Source organism: Ctenopharyngodon idella, chromosome 9 (genome assembly GCF_019924925.1).
Source record: "Ctenopharyngodon idella isolate HZGC_01 chromosome 9, HZGC01, whole genome shotgun sequence".
Taxonomy (NCBI): Eukaryota; Metazoa; Chordata; class Actinopteri; order Cypriniformes; family Xenocyprididae; genus Ctenopharyngodon; species Ctenopharyngodon idella.
This window is the reverse complement of record NC_067228.1, coordinates 36,003,050-36,020,105: the sequence shown is the minus strand read 5'-3', so window position 1 is coordinate 36,020,105 and position 17,056 is coordinate 36,003,050. Positions and strand designations below refer to the sequence as shown.

The following is a 17,056-nucleotide window of genomic DNA, read 5'->3' as shown; positions in this document are numbered from 1 at the left end:
TACATGAAATAAGTGTTCACACTATAAATATTCACTTTATAAACTGCGTGTTCTGCTGCTGTTTAATGATTTTATTTTTTAATTCGAGGCTTAAAGTTACCAAATCCAAAAAATACCAAAGCTTCAAAGCAGCACAATTCTGAATATAATAGCTTTGTGTGAGAAAGAGACACAAATATAACATCTTGCCGCAGATTTCTGAATTACAAAGTGAAGATTTTATTTGAGTAGAGATTCATATTTCATCCTGTTCTGCTTCACTGACTCAGTCACCATATGAACTGTTGTTGTGTGGAACGGGGATTTGTAAAAGTCCTAAAAAAAAAAAAAAGTCTGTGGAGGAGGCGGCAAATGTTCAATTAACTTTAATAATCAAAATAAACTACCAATAAAACGAAAGTAAAGCGACAGCCCCTCATGGACGACTGCTGCTTAAACTGGAACACAACATAAAGTCCAGGCCTGGTCCTCTCTCGTCACTCCTCCTGTTATCTTCTGAGCACCTCCGTGAGACTCGAGGCCGGTGTGGAGCAGGTGACGCTCATAAGCACTCGGCCCGCACTGCTCGCTACAGTCTACTTTTCAGTTTGTAATGAATGTGAATTAAATACAAATAACATGTTCAAATAAAGTTGATACCAAAGTAGTGTTGAGTTGTGTCATAATGTTTTATGCGGTATAAACCAAAGCTGTTAAACCAAAGCTGCACATATTAATTATTTAAAGCTAAAACCCAAGAAAAAAAAAAGTCCTGCTTTTCATTTTAATGCAAAGAAGAAACTAGTGTCTGCTACTTTTTCACTGGCTATTGATTATGGGGATGTAGTGTATCAGCTCCCTCTTACCTTCTCGCCCCTGGATGATTTGTACCATGGTGCTTTGAGATTTATAACTCATTTATAACACACCATTGTGACCTATACAACAGAGCTGCTTGGCCTTCGTTGAATACTCAAAGAAAAATGCACTGGTACTTACTGATATATAAAGCCATATTGGGTTATCTGCTTTCTTATCTCTGTTGTTTTATTCAACAGAAATTGCCTGGTAATTCTCAATCGAATCTTTGTGTGCCCCTTGTTAGAACTGAGCTAGATAAAATATGCTGTCACCGTGGATCGGAATCTTCTCCAGACTGAGATGAAGCTAATAGAGTAAAGTCCTTTATTAAGGACTAAAAGAAAATTAAAGGCCATTACTAAGAGCAGCAATGCAAGATCTAGAAAGTGACTTATCTGAGAAGCGAAGAGCCCCTTTCGTTTGCCCCTTCTGCATCTCTCGAGTTTCTTGCCGTCCGATCCGTTCCTGGCACAATCGCCTGAGTGACATTCACCAATACCTTTTTTTCAGTTCTGTTAACCTGCTTTTGTTAACAATTTTGTTGCAGTTCCAATGTCTTCGACTCCTGACGTGTTGTCTCGAGTTGTTTGGTAGTCTCTTTAATCACAGATGCTATAAGATCAAATCAACATTTATTTAATATCTCGCACCAACGCGTACCAAAGGCAGGAGCTTTTTGTAGACGCAAACCTCTTGGAATAATTTTCTTGCATAGATAGTCGCTCAAAGTCACAGCATGATAACACTGTTTAACTTCTTGTTGAAGCAGAAGATGTAATTTTCAACATCTCTCACATCTGAAGTGTCACTCTCATCAAAAATAGAGTCTCAGAATAATCCCAGGATAATCTGCTTCACTCAATTCAAATGTTTTACTTAGAGAAATAAATCCTTCATCTGCCATGATGGAGTCAGAAAAGGGGGTGCTACAGCCAAAAAGATCACTCAAATACAAAAATACAAAAAAGGTGTGCACATCCCACAAACCCAACCAGGGCTCAGGTGCAGGACAAAAGAGACAAACTGAAGTGAATAAATAAATAAATAAATACATAAAAAAGATCCTAGTTTGTGCCTGACGAAGACCTGATGGTTGAAAGGTTGTTACAATAAATTTTTTTACATAATTTACATTATGTTTGTCTCTTTTTTTCCTGCCCCTGAACCCTGGATGGATTTGTGGGATGTGCACATCTTTTTTGTATTTTTTTTTTTGTCATTTATGCCCTACTTGCCAAAGTGCATTGCTTAATTTGTATAATACTTTTTTCAAATGAAAATTAGTTTGTGAAAATGGGTTCCCAACCCCCGGTACTCTGTAAAAAACGATATGATCAATAAGTCATAACAACATATGTTTTTACATTACTTTCACTCATCAAAATAAGCCATTCTTTTTTTTTTAAGTCAGTTTAATATAATTTAAGTTAAAATGGCTTATACAGCCAAGTTGATTGCACTTAAAAATTTAAGGCAGCGACTGAACTTAAAGTTGTTGTTGTTGTTTTTTACCCAAACATTAGTTTTGCCTTTTAGAAAGAATCTCACAATCTTTATTAGTAGTTCTTAACATTTTCAGCACATCAATGGACGATTAAATTCACCAAGAAAAAAAACAAAACGCTAAATTCCTCTGACATCTATTTTATCATCTATTTTTTATGCACTTTTGTGTTTTTAGACAGCAGCGTGTGAACAGGACTTTTATTTTGGTCTGGCGATATGACATCATAAAGCTGCGCCGCGCTCCTGCGACTGTTATGATTCGGCTGAAGAAGGTTTGTGTTTTTACGCATTTAAAGTGTTTAATTCGATACAAACCGTTATGTCTGTTTTATAGTTTTTACAATAACTGTAAAATGAATAAGCTGTTATTGAATGTAACACTGCAGTGCTTTGTCTTTGTATATTTGTGAGTAAAGCTCGTCCACACAGAATAAGTTGCGTCTCGTTTTGCTCCATATATCGTGAATCAGTTTATCGTAAACACGAACTCGGTCTCTGACAAGTAATAATGGGAGAAATTGATATTTTTTAAAAACAAAACCCCGAGACAGTTGAACCGATTCCTTCTCCAAATGATTCACTGATTCGAAGCGCTCGATTCACTGACGATGCTGCTGATTAAAACAGTGACACTGTAACGAGAACACATGCGTGAATAATGAGAACATTTACAAACCATTTACAAATGTTATTTATTAATTAATTTGTAACACTAGTTTGAGTTGTTTTCTGGCTAACTGACTCAATCCCTTACCAGTGCGCTGACTAATGAACTAGGGATCTGATTGAGACACACCTAGAGATTTACTGTGAATTTATTTTTCTTTGTGTTAATTATTCTCATCTTAAACATGACAAATTGCCCAAACACACAGGAAAACTCCTGGAGAAGCATCTGAGATCCATGTGACACACTATAAAGATGGCATTTATTAAAGAGGAGAGTGAAGACATAAAGATTGAAGAAGCATTCAGTGTGAAACATGAAGATACTGAGGAACAAACAGGTTAGTTTCATTCTCTAAGCTGAACTTATTCACACGCTCATTCTGCTTTCACATAAGACATGTTTGCAGTGTGCTACTGATCCACGCACGGCATTGAATATAAACATTCATTATAAACAGCATTAAATATGTAATATTCAACTCACTAGAATTGTATATTAAAATGCTCAAGCAAGTGGTAAAACAACTTTACCTGAGGCTTAAAGTAATAAGAGCACTGTGAAAAATAGTAGTATACTTTAATTACATTTTCATGCCAATCTGTTACACGAACCATGCTCGATCTCTTACATATGAAATAGACTGTGGGAACGATCGCTGCACTGCACTGATCCTGCAACGCATCCGTGTGCATGCTGTAAAACCTGATGAGTTCAGATTACTCAAAACATTGAGTTACCTCACTTAAGACTTTTGTGTATATTGATTACCGCAAAATATTTAAGTAAACAATTATTATAAATTACAATCAAGTCAAACTTTTAAAGTTTACATTTTATTTTATTTAATATTTAAGTGCACTGTACTTAACTGTTGTGTACCATACGTAATGTTTTCATTTTTCAATAGTTTTGATGCAGTAGTACTTAATTGAATACAAATACTAACTCAGAAAATACACCTATTCATAACTAAAAGGCTAATGAATTCATCATGCTGAAGTTCAGCATAATTAATAATAATAATAATAATAATAATAAAACAATACCAACTTTAGGGGCCCGTTTCAATAAGGAGGTTCAACCAACTTGAAACTCTGAGTTGATTTACTCTGAGATGGGAAACTCTGAGTTTTCTAATTCAGATTAGATGAATTGAGTTAGTTCAATCAACTCTGAGTAGGCTGACTCTGAGTTAAGCCGGGTGCACACTGTGCGATTCATAATAGTCCTTTACAATAGTTGCTTGTCAGACTGTATGAACATGATCCTCATGTCACACTGTGGGATCTCAGCTGTCATTTATTTCAGACTGTACGACAGTCAAGACGCGTTAAAAATGGACGCGCGCATGAAAACTTGTCTGGAGTTTTACATCATCAACCCACACACGTTCGGTGACTGTGAGCTGCATTACACACGGGACTGAAATGGTGGGTAACGAAGACATCTCTAGCGTTAATTTTGATCACGGCTTGTCTTGAAAAACAAGTCAATTTGATGTTCATCGTAGGAGAAGTCACACTGCAGGACTGTGCGCCAAATCTTCTGACACTGCCAGAATTTCGTCTGAGGTAAAATTTGATAGCAACGGTCATTAATCTGCTGTCGGTGAACATGTCAAACCAGCGACCAAAGACTACAGATTTTAGGCTAGGATGAGAGGAATCTTTTTATGATTCTCAAAATTTCTCTCAGACGACCAAATTGTGGCCAAAATCGCACAGTGTGCACCAGCCTTAAAGCGCGTGCACCACGACTATGAAAAGCCATGATCAATGGAGCTCAGATATTAGCAACAGCACCCAACAAAAAGACGTCTGCATACTTCAGAGTCAATACAAGTTTAATTCTTATCACTGTTATAATATCAGAGGTGAAAACTGGCAGAACATAGATTATTGAACTAATATTCATTTTCATGGTATCCCACAGGCAATAATAATAATAATTTAAGTGCATTTTTCTTATTTTGCAAATTATCTGCCAGTGGGGTTAGAAAGATAAGGAAGGGGCTATTTACACCAAGTGGAAAAAGCATATTCTTTTAGCGATAGATGCTATTTACAGCTGTTTACACTTATAGTGAAAATAGTGATATATTCAGTTTACCATGTAAAAGTAGCAGTTCTTTGCAATAAGTGTAAATAGTAATTAGATGCTATTTATACTTTGTATTGGCAGATACATATTATTTGCACCTCAGTATTGTTGTACATTAACAGGATGCAATAATAACATAGTATAAATGATTATATATAAAATTATAAATATTTTTAGCATTATTAAACACCCATTAGGCACTTCCACTTATAGAACATTTTCTTCATTTTTATGGAAAATTAACATTCTGATGCGATATGTGTTTGGAAAAAGTGAGAAGAGCGAGCTCGGCAAAATTAGGCGGACTCGAACCCGGTCAATCACGTCACGTTATTTCTACACAACTAATGCGCTACTGCCTACACCACTGGTGATAGCGAATCTCACGCACATTTTTTTTAACCTTGTGTGTGACATTGGTGGGCAATAGAAAATAGACACTCCGAATAATCTTGTTTTCCGTTTGCATTAAGATTTTTTTTTTTAACCCGTCGACTGGCAGATAATTTTACTTAAGTAAAATGCACTTAATATCTTCCCTCTCTCAGGAAACAAGACTAAATATCTTATATAATTTTTCATATATAGAAAATGCATCTTGATTTAAGAATTTTTAAATATTTGTACTTGAAACAAGACAAGAATACTCAGTAAGAAAAGCATTTTTGCCGTGTGAATGAATGAGGTATTTAAGCATCGCTTGCACTTTAAAAAGGGGGAGGAGACTGAAATTTACAGATGAAAACCTGCTCGCGACCAGCTTAGGTTCACATAGTAATTTACTATGGTAACTGACTCTAAGTTACCTCTCTTTCAGAAACGGGCTTGACTTGCCCTGTTTTCTCGGGTTTGAGATACCTCCCATTCTGAAACGGAAAACCCAGAGTTTCCCTCATTTCAGGGTTAACATACTCAGTTTTTTTGCTTAACCTCCTTTCTGAAACAGGCCCCGGCTGTACGAGATTCTTTCATTCAGTCTTATGTTGTGACTGTGTGAACAAATGTTTCTGAACGTGTCAAACACACTGGAAGATCATCTTCCACCACAACAGCAGTGCTTGCGGAACTTGTAGTGCTTTTGTTCGCCACAATGACAAAAGCAACAGCTTTTCTCCACCTATAATAAGCATAGAGAGTCCAACTGTAAGTTTAAATTACAGTAGGCTGAAAGTAGACAATTTCATTCACTGATACTAGCAGTTCTGTAAACACACTGAATACTTACATTTCAAGCCTTGAAGAACTGAGTCCTCGTCACGCAGGTACAATGGGAAAACGCAAAAGGCTACAGTGTGTTACATGTTGAAATCATATACACACTTTAAAGGGTTAGTTCACCCAAAAATGAAAATTCGATCATTAACTACTCACCCTCATGTCGTTCCACACCCGTAAGACTTTCGTTCATCTTCAGAACACAGATTAAGATATTTTTGATCTGATGGCTCAGTTACCCCTTTTCCACCAGCACGAACTGAGTGCTAGTTCAGAGCTAGAGCTATTGCCAGTTCGGAGTGGGTTCAACTGACGAGCCTTCTAAGAACCGGTTTGCCTTTCCACGGGCTAGAGAGCCAGCACAGAGCCATGTCTTACATCACTGTATACGTCTCATATTTCACAGCAACGCTAGCGCTGCAGCGCCAAACACAAACACACCAAGCTTGTTCGAGATGCATCGGCTTCTCGCAGAGCGATCGGCGCATGACATCAAAGCACCGCGAGAACGATCCAAAAGCACAAGGAGTCGTATGCTCTACAAACGCTACAAACACTCCGATGTCACCCGCCGATTGGTCCGCGCTGCTCCGATGCATCTCGAACAAGCCTTCCATCAACAATCGCGGACGTTTCACTACTGTTGATGCTCATGGCTTTGCGAACCTACATTGGCATCCAAACACGGCTCGCCGTAATTTGTATATAGACGGAGATTACAGTCGAGCTGCTATTAGCTTTATTAGCTGCTACTGCTATTTCAAAAATTGCGGTCAAAAGTTTCATGTTGGTCAGTAAAGACATTTAAATGCCCCTATGATGGCCTCGTGCTCAATAACAATGGTGGGCTCAAAAGCCTGCATCACTGAGTAGCCTAGACCAGATGTAGGCAAGTTTGGTCTTAGTGGGCCTCTGTCCTTAATCAAACACACCTGAACAAGCTAATCAAGCTCTTCAGGATTACTAAGGCTATAGAGGGTATGCATTGACGCCACTTTCCTGCTGGAACACGCTCCCTCAGCTGGACTGAGTGGCAAAAGAGCTGCTGCATGACTGGATTTAATAGGGGAAACTGTGAAAAGCCGAGTTAAACAAATGATTACACTAAAGGTTAGGCTTGAAAGTGTTCCTTATGACATGTCAAAGAAACCTAATCCATGGATATTGACATGCAGCCAGGAATCGTGTTTCCTGACATTTATATGTGCCTGATTTCGACGCCGGGGAAATAAAAAAAGCAAATCGGCCTGTGAACACTTTATGTAACTACAATATAGGTAGGTTTAAATCCGAGTGATCACTTATATCAATGTTATATATATCGTCCATCCCTAAAACTTGTATAGCTTTTGTCAGTGCTTATTTAAAAACACCCAATTATGCAGAAGGTGGTAAATATTTAATTGATGAGTTGTCAATACAATATATAACAATACAATATATAAGGTATTATTTTACCTCAAAATCCAACATTTCGACACAAAATGATAACTGCAAATCCATGTTTCTCTGCCTGGAGTCCAGTTGTTTCTGTGAATTGCAGTGATCCATTTGCTGCTTTTTTCTGTAGCTTTCGGCAGTCTAAAAATATACCTCCGATTTCTTGTTAAATCTATTTGTACAGTCAGTCGCAAAGCTCTTTTCTGTTTTGAATGCATGTGTTTTTCACGGCCTTCACAGTGAAAACCAATGCTGCCACTCAGTCTATTTTTTGTACCACACAGTGTGTGTAACCACTGTCATAACGGTCGACGGTGACGTCATGTGCATACCCTCTATAGGAAGGTGAGGTTTTTTTTTTTTTTTTTGAGGGTTGGAGCTAAACTCTGCAGGACAGCGGCACTGGACCAAACTTGCCCACCCCTGGCCTAGACCAAGGGCAAAGAAATTTATATATTAGCCAAAACATGGTTAACAGGTTGCAGAAATTATTCAAATAAGTACATTTATATTATTACAATTATATACCTGATGCAAGTTTGGCCTCTTTCTTTACACTATATTGATGATGGTCTGATGAGATGTGGTGCTCCACATAATCCTTGCGAGATACAAGAGCCCCGATCTCTATAAAAGTTCACTTTAAGGGATCTTTCTTTACTGGAGGTCTGTGTTGCCTGCAGATTCGGCAAAACATTCCAAAAAAAAAAAAAAGTGTACATTTTTACACTATAACTTTTATTACAAATTTGCAATATAGATTTAATAAAATGAATAAAATATAATAATAAAAATAAAAGTGACATTTGTACCATCCTGGGTGAGAGACAGCCAGTCAGGGTTCCATCCAGAGCTGCGATGCTTGGAATCTGAAAATTATGCATTGATATTACAGGATTTAAATTTTAGAGTTCTCCTTGCTTTGCCAAACACTGCCCCTCTCTCTCTGTGAATGCTGCTTGATCACCTGCACCTTCCTGTGCCACACTGAGAGCCACTGCTGCTTCATCTCCCTCAGCACTCTCACTACTTAGGCCAGCATCATCACTGACCAACTGAACTGAAAACAAGCCTGAATCATAGTTCTGTCTCTGCATTTTGTTTCATTGTTGACTGCTATTGTAATTTCATATCAAATTAAGTATGACACAGCAATACCAATTAAGGCTTCTGCATTTATTAACTGCTATTTCACTCTAAATGCTAACCTTGACTATGTTACCTGTGGTGCTGTTTCCCCCTCCTCATTCTCCTTCCTCATTTTCTTGAAGTATCTCTGGATACTCATATCTGCTGCAGAGTAAATGGGGAGGAAAAAAAAAAAAAAAAGAGAACAATTTTTATATATATATATATATATATATATATATATATATATATATATATATATATATATATATATATTAGCATGCTAACCTAGCTAAAGTTAGTAGTCTTTGTTCCCTCGTTTAGATTGAACTGAAATGAGGGAACAAATTAGTAAAAACGAGACTGGCGAATAATGAGCTGGGGTCAGCCTCATTTAGTAAAACGTGGTCACTGTATGTATGTGTATATATATATATATATATATATATATTTCCCGCATGTCTTTGTGCTCTATACACAGCTATTACCAAAGTCAGAACAGTTACGTAAGAAAAAGAATAGTTGCTTTACCTAGTTTTGTGAAATATATCCACTGCATCTCTGTGGCTGCGTTTACACTGGCACAACAAATCCAGTTTCTTTGCTCGCATCTGACACAGATTGGAATTAGTTGCACACGTGTAAGCACACAAATCTGCACGAGATCCGATTTTTTTTTTTGCATCCGATCTGAGCCACTTCCAAATGTGGTTTAAAATCAGATACATATCTGATCTATGGACCTGTGACCTACGTCTAAACACGCATATCCGATTCCCCTTGGACATCCAAACCATCACAAGGTGAGGGCGACACATTTGCTCACTAAAAGGTAGCTTTTATGTTGTATTACGAAGCAGACGTGTCTGTATGTACTCGCACTAAAATTTGCAGCTTATTATTAAGATGGGAACTTTATGTCCATCTATTTTTTCATGACCACTCCAAACCCGAGGGTCTAACATGTGCATAGTAAAGCTATCAATGACAATCATTTTGGGCTGGAATTAATGTAAACACAGATATCGGATACCAGTCGCGTCTAAAGTGAATGGAAAAAAATCGGATATGGTCAAAAGGTCGGATCTGTGCATTAAGACTTGCATTGTAAACGCAGCCTGTGGGTCTCTGCAGAGCATGTGAGATTGTGTTAGTTATTCAACCTCCTATCGACAACCCAGAGTTTAACTCATGTGCATGTTGAGTACATAGTCAATGGATCACTGATTTCAGGTGTCAGCATAGAAATGGATGTTAAGCTGCAGCACACCATACTTCTTTTGTTTCTTCTTTTGTTTAATGTCAAGTTAGTGTTGGTGCATATCACCACCTATTGTGCATTCAGATTTTATATTATACAGAAAATGTCCAGCAGCAAAAAAGACAACCTTTTAAGATCAATGATGTGTGTGATGAGGAAATTTTGTATGTGTGATGTGTGACAAAATGAACATTGGTTTGTCATAATAATGCTTTATAATTATAAATTACATACGTGTATTATATTATAATAGGCCTATATTTTGCTGTCATGCCCACTGAAACCTCATCAAAAGAGTACAAATACTGTACCTCTGAAGCTGAGAGGCAAGTAAACTTGTTGTTCTTATATACCCTGAAAGTTACAGTTTTTGGAACTGGAAGTTGATGTTATCAGTTTACTCATCCCTAAACTTACCTGGGTATGTTGATTAATCTACTTTATGGAATACCTCCCTGGAAGGGCCACTGTCCTGGAGAGTTTAGCTCCATCTCTACTCACACCTTATTCTTTGAAAATTACTGGCAGGTGTGTTTGGTTAGTGATGGGACTAGACTCTGTAGGACAGTGGCCCTCCAGGACTGACAGTGCCCCTCCCTAGTTGTTGTTGAAACAGCACCATACGAGATGTAGCCATGATCATATGCCAAAAGCGTATCATTTGAAACTTCAGTAACACTGTTTCTGTGATATGATGGGTGTTTTGAAAAGGGGTTTGATAACCGCCAGCTTGAAAGTATTTGGGACAAGTCCTAAGGAAAGCCAAGAGTTAGCACTGCTGAGAAGAGGTTGTGATGCTAGCTAAATGCTTTACATGTGTAAAAGTGTTGATGTCTGTTGCTTTATGACATTAAACCGGGGTTATTTGTCCTTTTCACCTTAGATCTGAAGGCACTGAAAGAAGAGATTCAAGAATTGAATGAAACTGAAGAAAAAGACCAGAATGATTTCATAACTGAAGAAAAACCTTTCATTTGCTCACAGACTGAAAAGACTTTATCACGAAAAAGAGCTCAAAAGACTAAAGGTCAATTCACATGCCAACATTGTGGAAAGACTTTCGATCAAAATAGAAACCTTAAAGTCCACGTGAGAATTCACACTGGGGAAAAGCCATTCACTTGCCAACAGTGTGGAAAGAGTTTCACTCAAAAACCAAGTCTTAAATCCCACATGAGAGTTCACACTGGAGAGAACCCGTTCATCTGCCAACAATGTGGAAAAAGGTTCAATCGAAAAGGAAACCTGACAGTCCACTTGAGAATTCATACTGGAGCGAGTCCATTTATCTGCCAACAGTGTGGAAGAAGTTTCACTCAAAAAGGAAGCCTTAAAGTCCACATGAGAATTCACACTGGAGAAAACCCTTTCACCTGCCAACAATGTGGGAAAGGTTTCATTCGAAAAGCAAGCCTTAAAAGCCACATGAGAATTCACACTGGAGAGAAGCCTTTTACATGCCCTCAATGTGGAAAGAGTTTTAAACATAAAGCAACCCTTAATGCCCACATGAGGATTCACACTGGAGAGAAGCCGTTCGTATGTGGTCAGTGTGGAAAGAGTTTCAGATTTACTGTAACCCTTAATCACCACATGAGGATTCACTCAAGAGAGAACTGTTTTATATGTCATCAGTGTGGAAGGAGTTTCACAGACAGGAAACATCTTAAAAATCATGTAAAAATTCACATTGGAGAGAAGCCTCACATGTGCCTTCACTGTGGAAAGACTTGCAAAAACAAAGCAAGCCTTGAGATTCACATGAGAGTTCATACTGGAGAGAAGCCTTTCACCTGCCCTCAATGTGGAAAGAGTTTCGCACTCAAAGGAAACCTTGATGTTCACATTCGGCTTCACACCGGAGAGAAGCCTTACAAGTGTCTTCAGTGTGAAAAGAGTTTCACATATCATAGAGACCTGAAATGTCATTCACAAACTCATTCTCGAAAGAAATTACAAGGTTCTGAGTGTGGAAAGAAGCTTATGAATGACAGAAATTTCAAAACCTCTAGAAGGCGTCGATTTAATTGTGTTCGGTGTAATAAAAAGTTTCTTTTGTCATCACACTTACGGATACACATGAAAATTCATACAAATGTGAGACCATATTTTTGTTCTTTTTGTAGAAAGAGTTTTAAATGGCTCAGCAGTTTAAAATGGCACCAGAAAATCTGTGTGAAATCAAAGCTACATTCACACCACAGGTGAATGTGGATCAAATTTGATTTTGCCTTTTTTTTTTTTTTTGACCTAAGGTTTACCTTTTTAAATGTGTCTCATCTCAGATACTTGTCTGAATAGGTGACATTCATACAAGACTCCACCATGTTCATCACAAGTGATTTGGCCATGTTTAATTATTTTAGTTGTGTCCTTCACCTCTTACTTATCATGTACTTAATAATGTATGTGGCCATCCTCCAGTATGGACTAACTCAGATGAACAATTCTATGGACAAACCCTTGTAGGGCCCATACCTCAAGCCCATATCATGCCTACATTGGCCCCTCCATGAAATGTTGGCTGGAAAAGACACTTCCAGAGTTTGGGGTGTTAGTTCACCTGTAAATTAAATTTCTGTCATTAATTACTCATCCTCTTGTCGTTCCACACCCGTAAGACCTTTGTTCATCTTCAGAACACAAATTAAGAGTGTATAAAATTTCTGAGTCCGTGTGTGTGTGTGTGTGTATGTGTGTGTGAAATCCCAGGGTCTGGTCCAGTGTGTAAAATCTCTGAGTATTCTCGTTGCTTCATAACATTAAGGTTGAACCACTGTAGTCACGTGGACTATTTTAACAATGTCTTAACTACTATTCTGGACCTTGAATGTTGTAATTATGTTGCTTTCTCTTGGGGATCAGAAACCTCTCGGATTTCATCAGAAATACCTTAATTTGTGTTCCAAATATGAACAAAGGTCTTACAGGTTTGGAACATCATGAGGGTGAGTAATAAATGACCCTTTAAATTGGAAAAGGATCTACTATGAAGTTACTTTTTTTTTTTTTTTTTTTTTTTTCTCAATCAAACCTACTGTGTTTGAGAGCAATCAAATTATATTGAAATAAAAAAAAAAAGTCTTCTGAAGGTTGTTTTTAAGCACAGAAATAAGTAAATATCTGAAAATGTGTTTTTCTCTGCAGTTCCCACACTTCACACGTAAATTTGCTCTCTGTCTATCTTTGTGGGTCTAAAACATTTGCTTGTGGTTTCGAATGTAAGTGGAGCTGGGTGGTATCTACCCACCAGAACAAATTTCTTTTGGTCTCTCTCGTTTGGTTGTACTTTGTTTTCCTGCCACCAGTTAGAGGAGAGCAACATGTCATTTGCTGGGTAAAATAGCTCATTTTTATAAATTCAGTGAGAAGTGTGTAACGAAATACAGGTAATTAATTAATTAGCTCAAATTATGGGTGAAATATATAGAATTAAATCATAATGCGTTATGATTAATTATAATATAAATCGACCAAAAAGGGAATTATGCACATATATTGTGAATTAATTACAACAGATTATAATTAACTACATATATGGTTCAGGATTAGTTCTAGTTTAATAGTTATTTTAGAAAGACTGGTCAACAACGCGTGTTGTCTTTTAAGGACAAACAAACCAGAACGCCTCCTTGGACGCGCCAGCCAATGGCAAGGGTGTAATTTTGGCGGGCAAACTTTTTCTTAGTCTCCATTTACGACCTAATTTGCATAGTATATGACGTGTCAGATCTGAGTACATTTTCTTCGAAGTACTATTAAAAATAGAAAAATGCATTTTACAGTAATGTGACATACATTGTTAATTAGAACATTCAGATAGGTTTACAATGAGACTAAACTTGCTAGGTGGGAAAGACATAAAGGGGGCGATACAGTTTATACTTGAATTTATTGTTTAGAATAAAACTAACACAACTACAGTCATAGCTAAGCTTATATACTAGGGATACATACATGCAGCTTGAAAACAACAATGGGCAAACTTTGGCATAGTCATATTTTGAGGATAAATGTACATACAATCTCCATGCGTATTTGTGTGTGTGTGTCTGTATGTGTGTGTGTGTGATGTGTATTGGGGTTGTGGCCGGTGTCTGTGACCACATGGCCCTTAGCCCCACCAGGGTGACTCTTTTAAGTCCCTGGAGCTGGTGAGAATATCTTCTGTTTTTCTTCAATGAGGTAACAAAGGTGCCAATGGGGTCGACTTGCCGGAGCCGATTCCTGATTTACACGCACAGTTCAGGAGGCTAAAAGCATTCTGAAGATTCTAAAGTTGGCTGGCAGATCTGATCTTGTACAGATGCTACAAGTGCATGAAGCTGGATAATGTGTGTAACTATCCATATATTTAATTCAAAATATGTAGCTTTCGCTAGTGTTTGTCAAATCAGACGCTCTGTTCTTTCTTTTGATATATTGTATGTTCTGATACTCTATATTCTAAGGGCCATGAAAATCTTGTGAAAATTATCAAAAATACTGGCGCTGGCTGGGAAAGTGTTCGTTAACCAAAACTTTAATTTAAGAGACAACAAATTAAAAAAAATTATAATTTGTCTTAGCCCTATCTCATGAAGCGAGTTAAGCAAACTCTTGAGTTGCAGATGTAGTTGATACATCCAAACAAATCAAAACATAGATGGAGTAGATCAGGTCCATCAACACCCCTAAGCTTCACAGTCCTATAGCTCTTCCTGGGTCGACATTTCATTCGGCAACTTTAGGTAATTTTGATTTTTATACTGTTTAATGTTTGATAATTGCATTATATTAGCTGTGCATAAGCAATGGTTCTGTCGCTTGTTACTGCTGCTTCTTCGTCTGTGTCTTAATCTATCTTAATCTACCCTACCGTATAATGGTGAAAACATGGATTGTCGGAAAATTCCATCAAGGATGCGACAGCATTAAGGAAATTATAGTACTTGTAATTTGTGAATGAACAAGTGAATTTAATTTAGCCAAAATTAATTTCACAGTTATATATACACATGCTTGCAATGGTTATGTATTTGTTGCATTGGTTATTTTTATTTTTGTTTCTCTTTGCAGGATTGTGCAGTGGCATATTATGCAAGGGCTGTGGATAGTCCTGCTTTCATTATTAATAGGCAGCCCATTGATGTTGAATATCTCCAGTTTGTTTTCTGTCAGGAGTTACGGTTTCTTCGAGCTGGAGCAGCATATATATGTAATGGAGGCCAGCTAATGAGAGCTGTGCAAGTAAAACCTCACTCCCATGGCCTCAAGAGGCACACTAGTGACTGATGGTAGAGTAAAAGTGAAAATGATGTGACATGTAGCCAAGTATGGTATCCCATACTTGGAATTTGTGCTCTGCATTTTACCCATCTAATTGCATAAACACACACACACCGTGAACACACACCTGGAGCAGTGGGAAGCCACTTTTGCTGTGGCGCTCAGGGAGCGATTTGGGGTTAGGTGCCTTGCTTAAGGGCACCGCGGTTGTGGGTAATGAGAGTGGAAATCAGTGCTGTTCATTCCCTTCTCCCACTTACATTTACTGCTGGTAATGAGCATTAGCCTCCTTGTTAGCATGCCCACCTCCCACACTGGAGACCTGGGTTTGAGGCCTGCACAGAGCGGGGTGAGTAGAACCCGAGGGGAAACATTGGTGTCATGACCTGAATTTGGAAAGGAAGACCGGTGCTGCAGATACAAACACGCTTATCGTTTTGAATATCATTCATGTTGATAACTTTATATATTCCACTGGGCTCATGTTAAGCATTCGCCCAGGAACACTCAGGTACATGATATAAAATTAGAACAGCCTTCTGTCTGTACCACCTTGACTTGTTTGCTCACTGTTTTGCTATTATTCTTGCGCTTCGACTCGTTCACTAAACTGAAAAGCCATTCAGAATTCTCTCTCTCGCCCGACGAAAATTATACTTGCTGAATCGGCCCAAAAAAACCCCCAAGGGCGTCTGACAAGAGCCAACTGTGCAGAACACACCGGGAAAACTTAGTCGGCCATCGGGCAACGTTGGACCGTTTTTAAGCGATGGCCTTGGTGTGTCTTGGGCTTAAGGGAGACCAGCTAGTGAGAGCTGTGCTGGTAAAACCTCACTCTCCTTGCCTCAAGAGGCGCACTAGAGACTGATGCTAGAGGCTGCAGTCTTTAGCCTCCTTGTTAGCGCACCCAAGCGGGGCGAGTAGGACCCAAGGGCTTACATATAGATATTCCCCAGTGTGTGGTAGTTGCTGTAGAACACACAGCTGAAGTTCTCTCCAGTTACCTCTCTCCAGTATTGCCCCTCTGCTGTGGGACAATGTAGCTGTGGCTGAATGGAGTGGAGGTGTGTGGCATTCCAAACTACACATACAAAGTGAAACACTCCGAGATTAGCTCAGCATGCAGTTAGCATGGTGGATGAAAGAGGAAAATCTGTCTGTTAGGTGCAGCTATTCTGATATTCTTGATCATGAGCTTGATCAGAAGGTTAGATCTATAAAGGCAAGAATGCCTCATGTTGGACACAATCTGATAAAAGGAGATGTCTTTGCAAAAAAATATTCAAGCCTTAGATATGATACATTTAAATTGTGTTTACTTTATATCTAATTAGGAGTGATACGTATTTAATAAGTCTAATGTAAAATGTGTAAATAGTGTCATCTACAAGATTTATTTCAAATTTGATTCAAGTTAATTTGATTTTGGCGAGCGCCATTTGCGCATGTGCAAGACAAGCTGAGATAACGCTCACAGTGTGTGGTCGCCATTTTCTCATGCTGGCTCTGCAAGGACTGTTACGACATCATCATTATTGGTAAGTATTTGTTTTTTTTCTAGTTAAGAATTGACCTCAATGTCAAAATGTTTATATCATAATTTTGAGTGAAATATGCAACAGTGGTGG

At 38.2% G+C, this 17,056-nt stretch overlaps 1 protein-coding gene across 2 annotated transcripts in view; it reads left to right on the top strand.

Annotated features, from left to right (window-relative positions):
• Positions 1-2,517: 2,517 nt before the first annotated feature.
• The window catches only part of LOC127519391 (gastrula zinc finger protein XlCGF26.1-like), a 34,358-nt gene continuing 19,819 nt past the window's right edge, over positions 2,518-17,056 (top strand). Inside the window, exons 1-3 of one of the 2 annotated variants that reach the window (XM_051907079.1) lie at positions 2,518-2,618; positions 3,222-3,353; positions 11,044-13,251. In XM_051907079.1, the coding sequence (XP_051763039.1) occupies positions 3,269-3,353; positions 11,044-12,368 (1,410 nt within the window). In that variant the 5' untranslated portion in view covers positions 2,518-2,618; positions 3,222-3,268 and the 3' untranslated portion in view covers positions 12,369-13,251. Of the gene's footprint in view, positions 2,619-3,221; positions 3,354-11,043; positions 13,252-17,056 lie in introns of those variants that run through there. The other variant, XM_051907076.1, reaches the window with a different exon arrangement.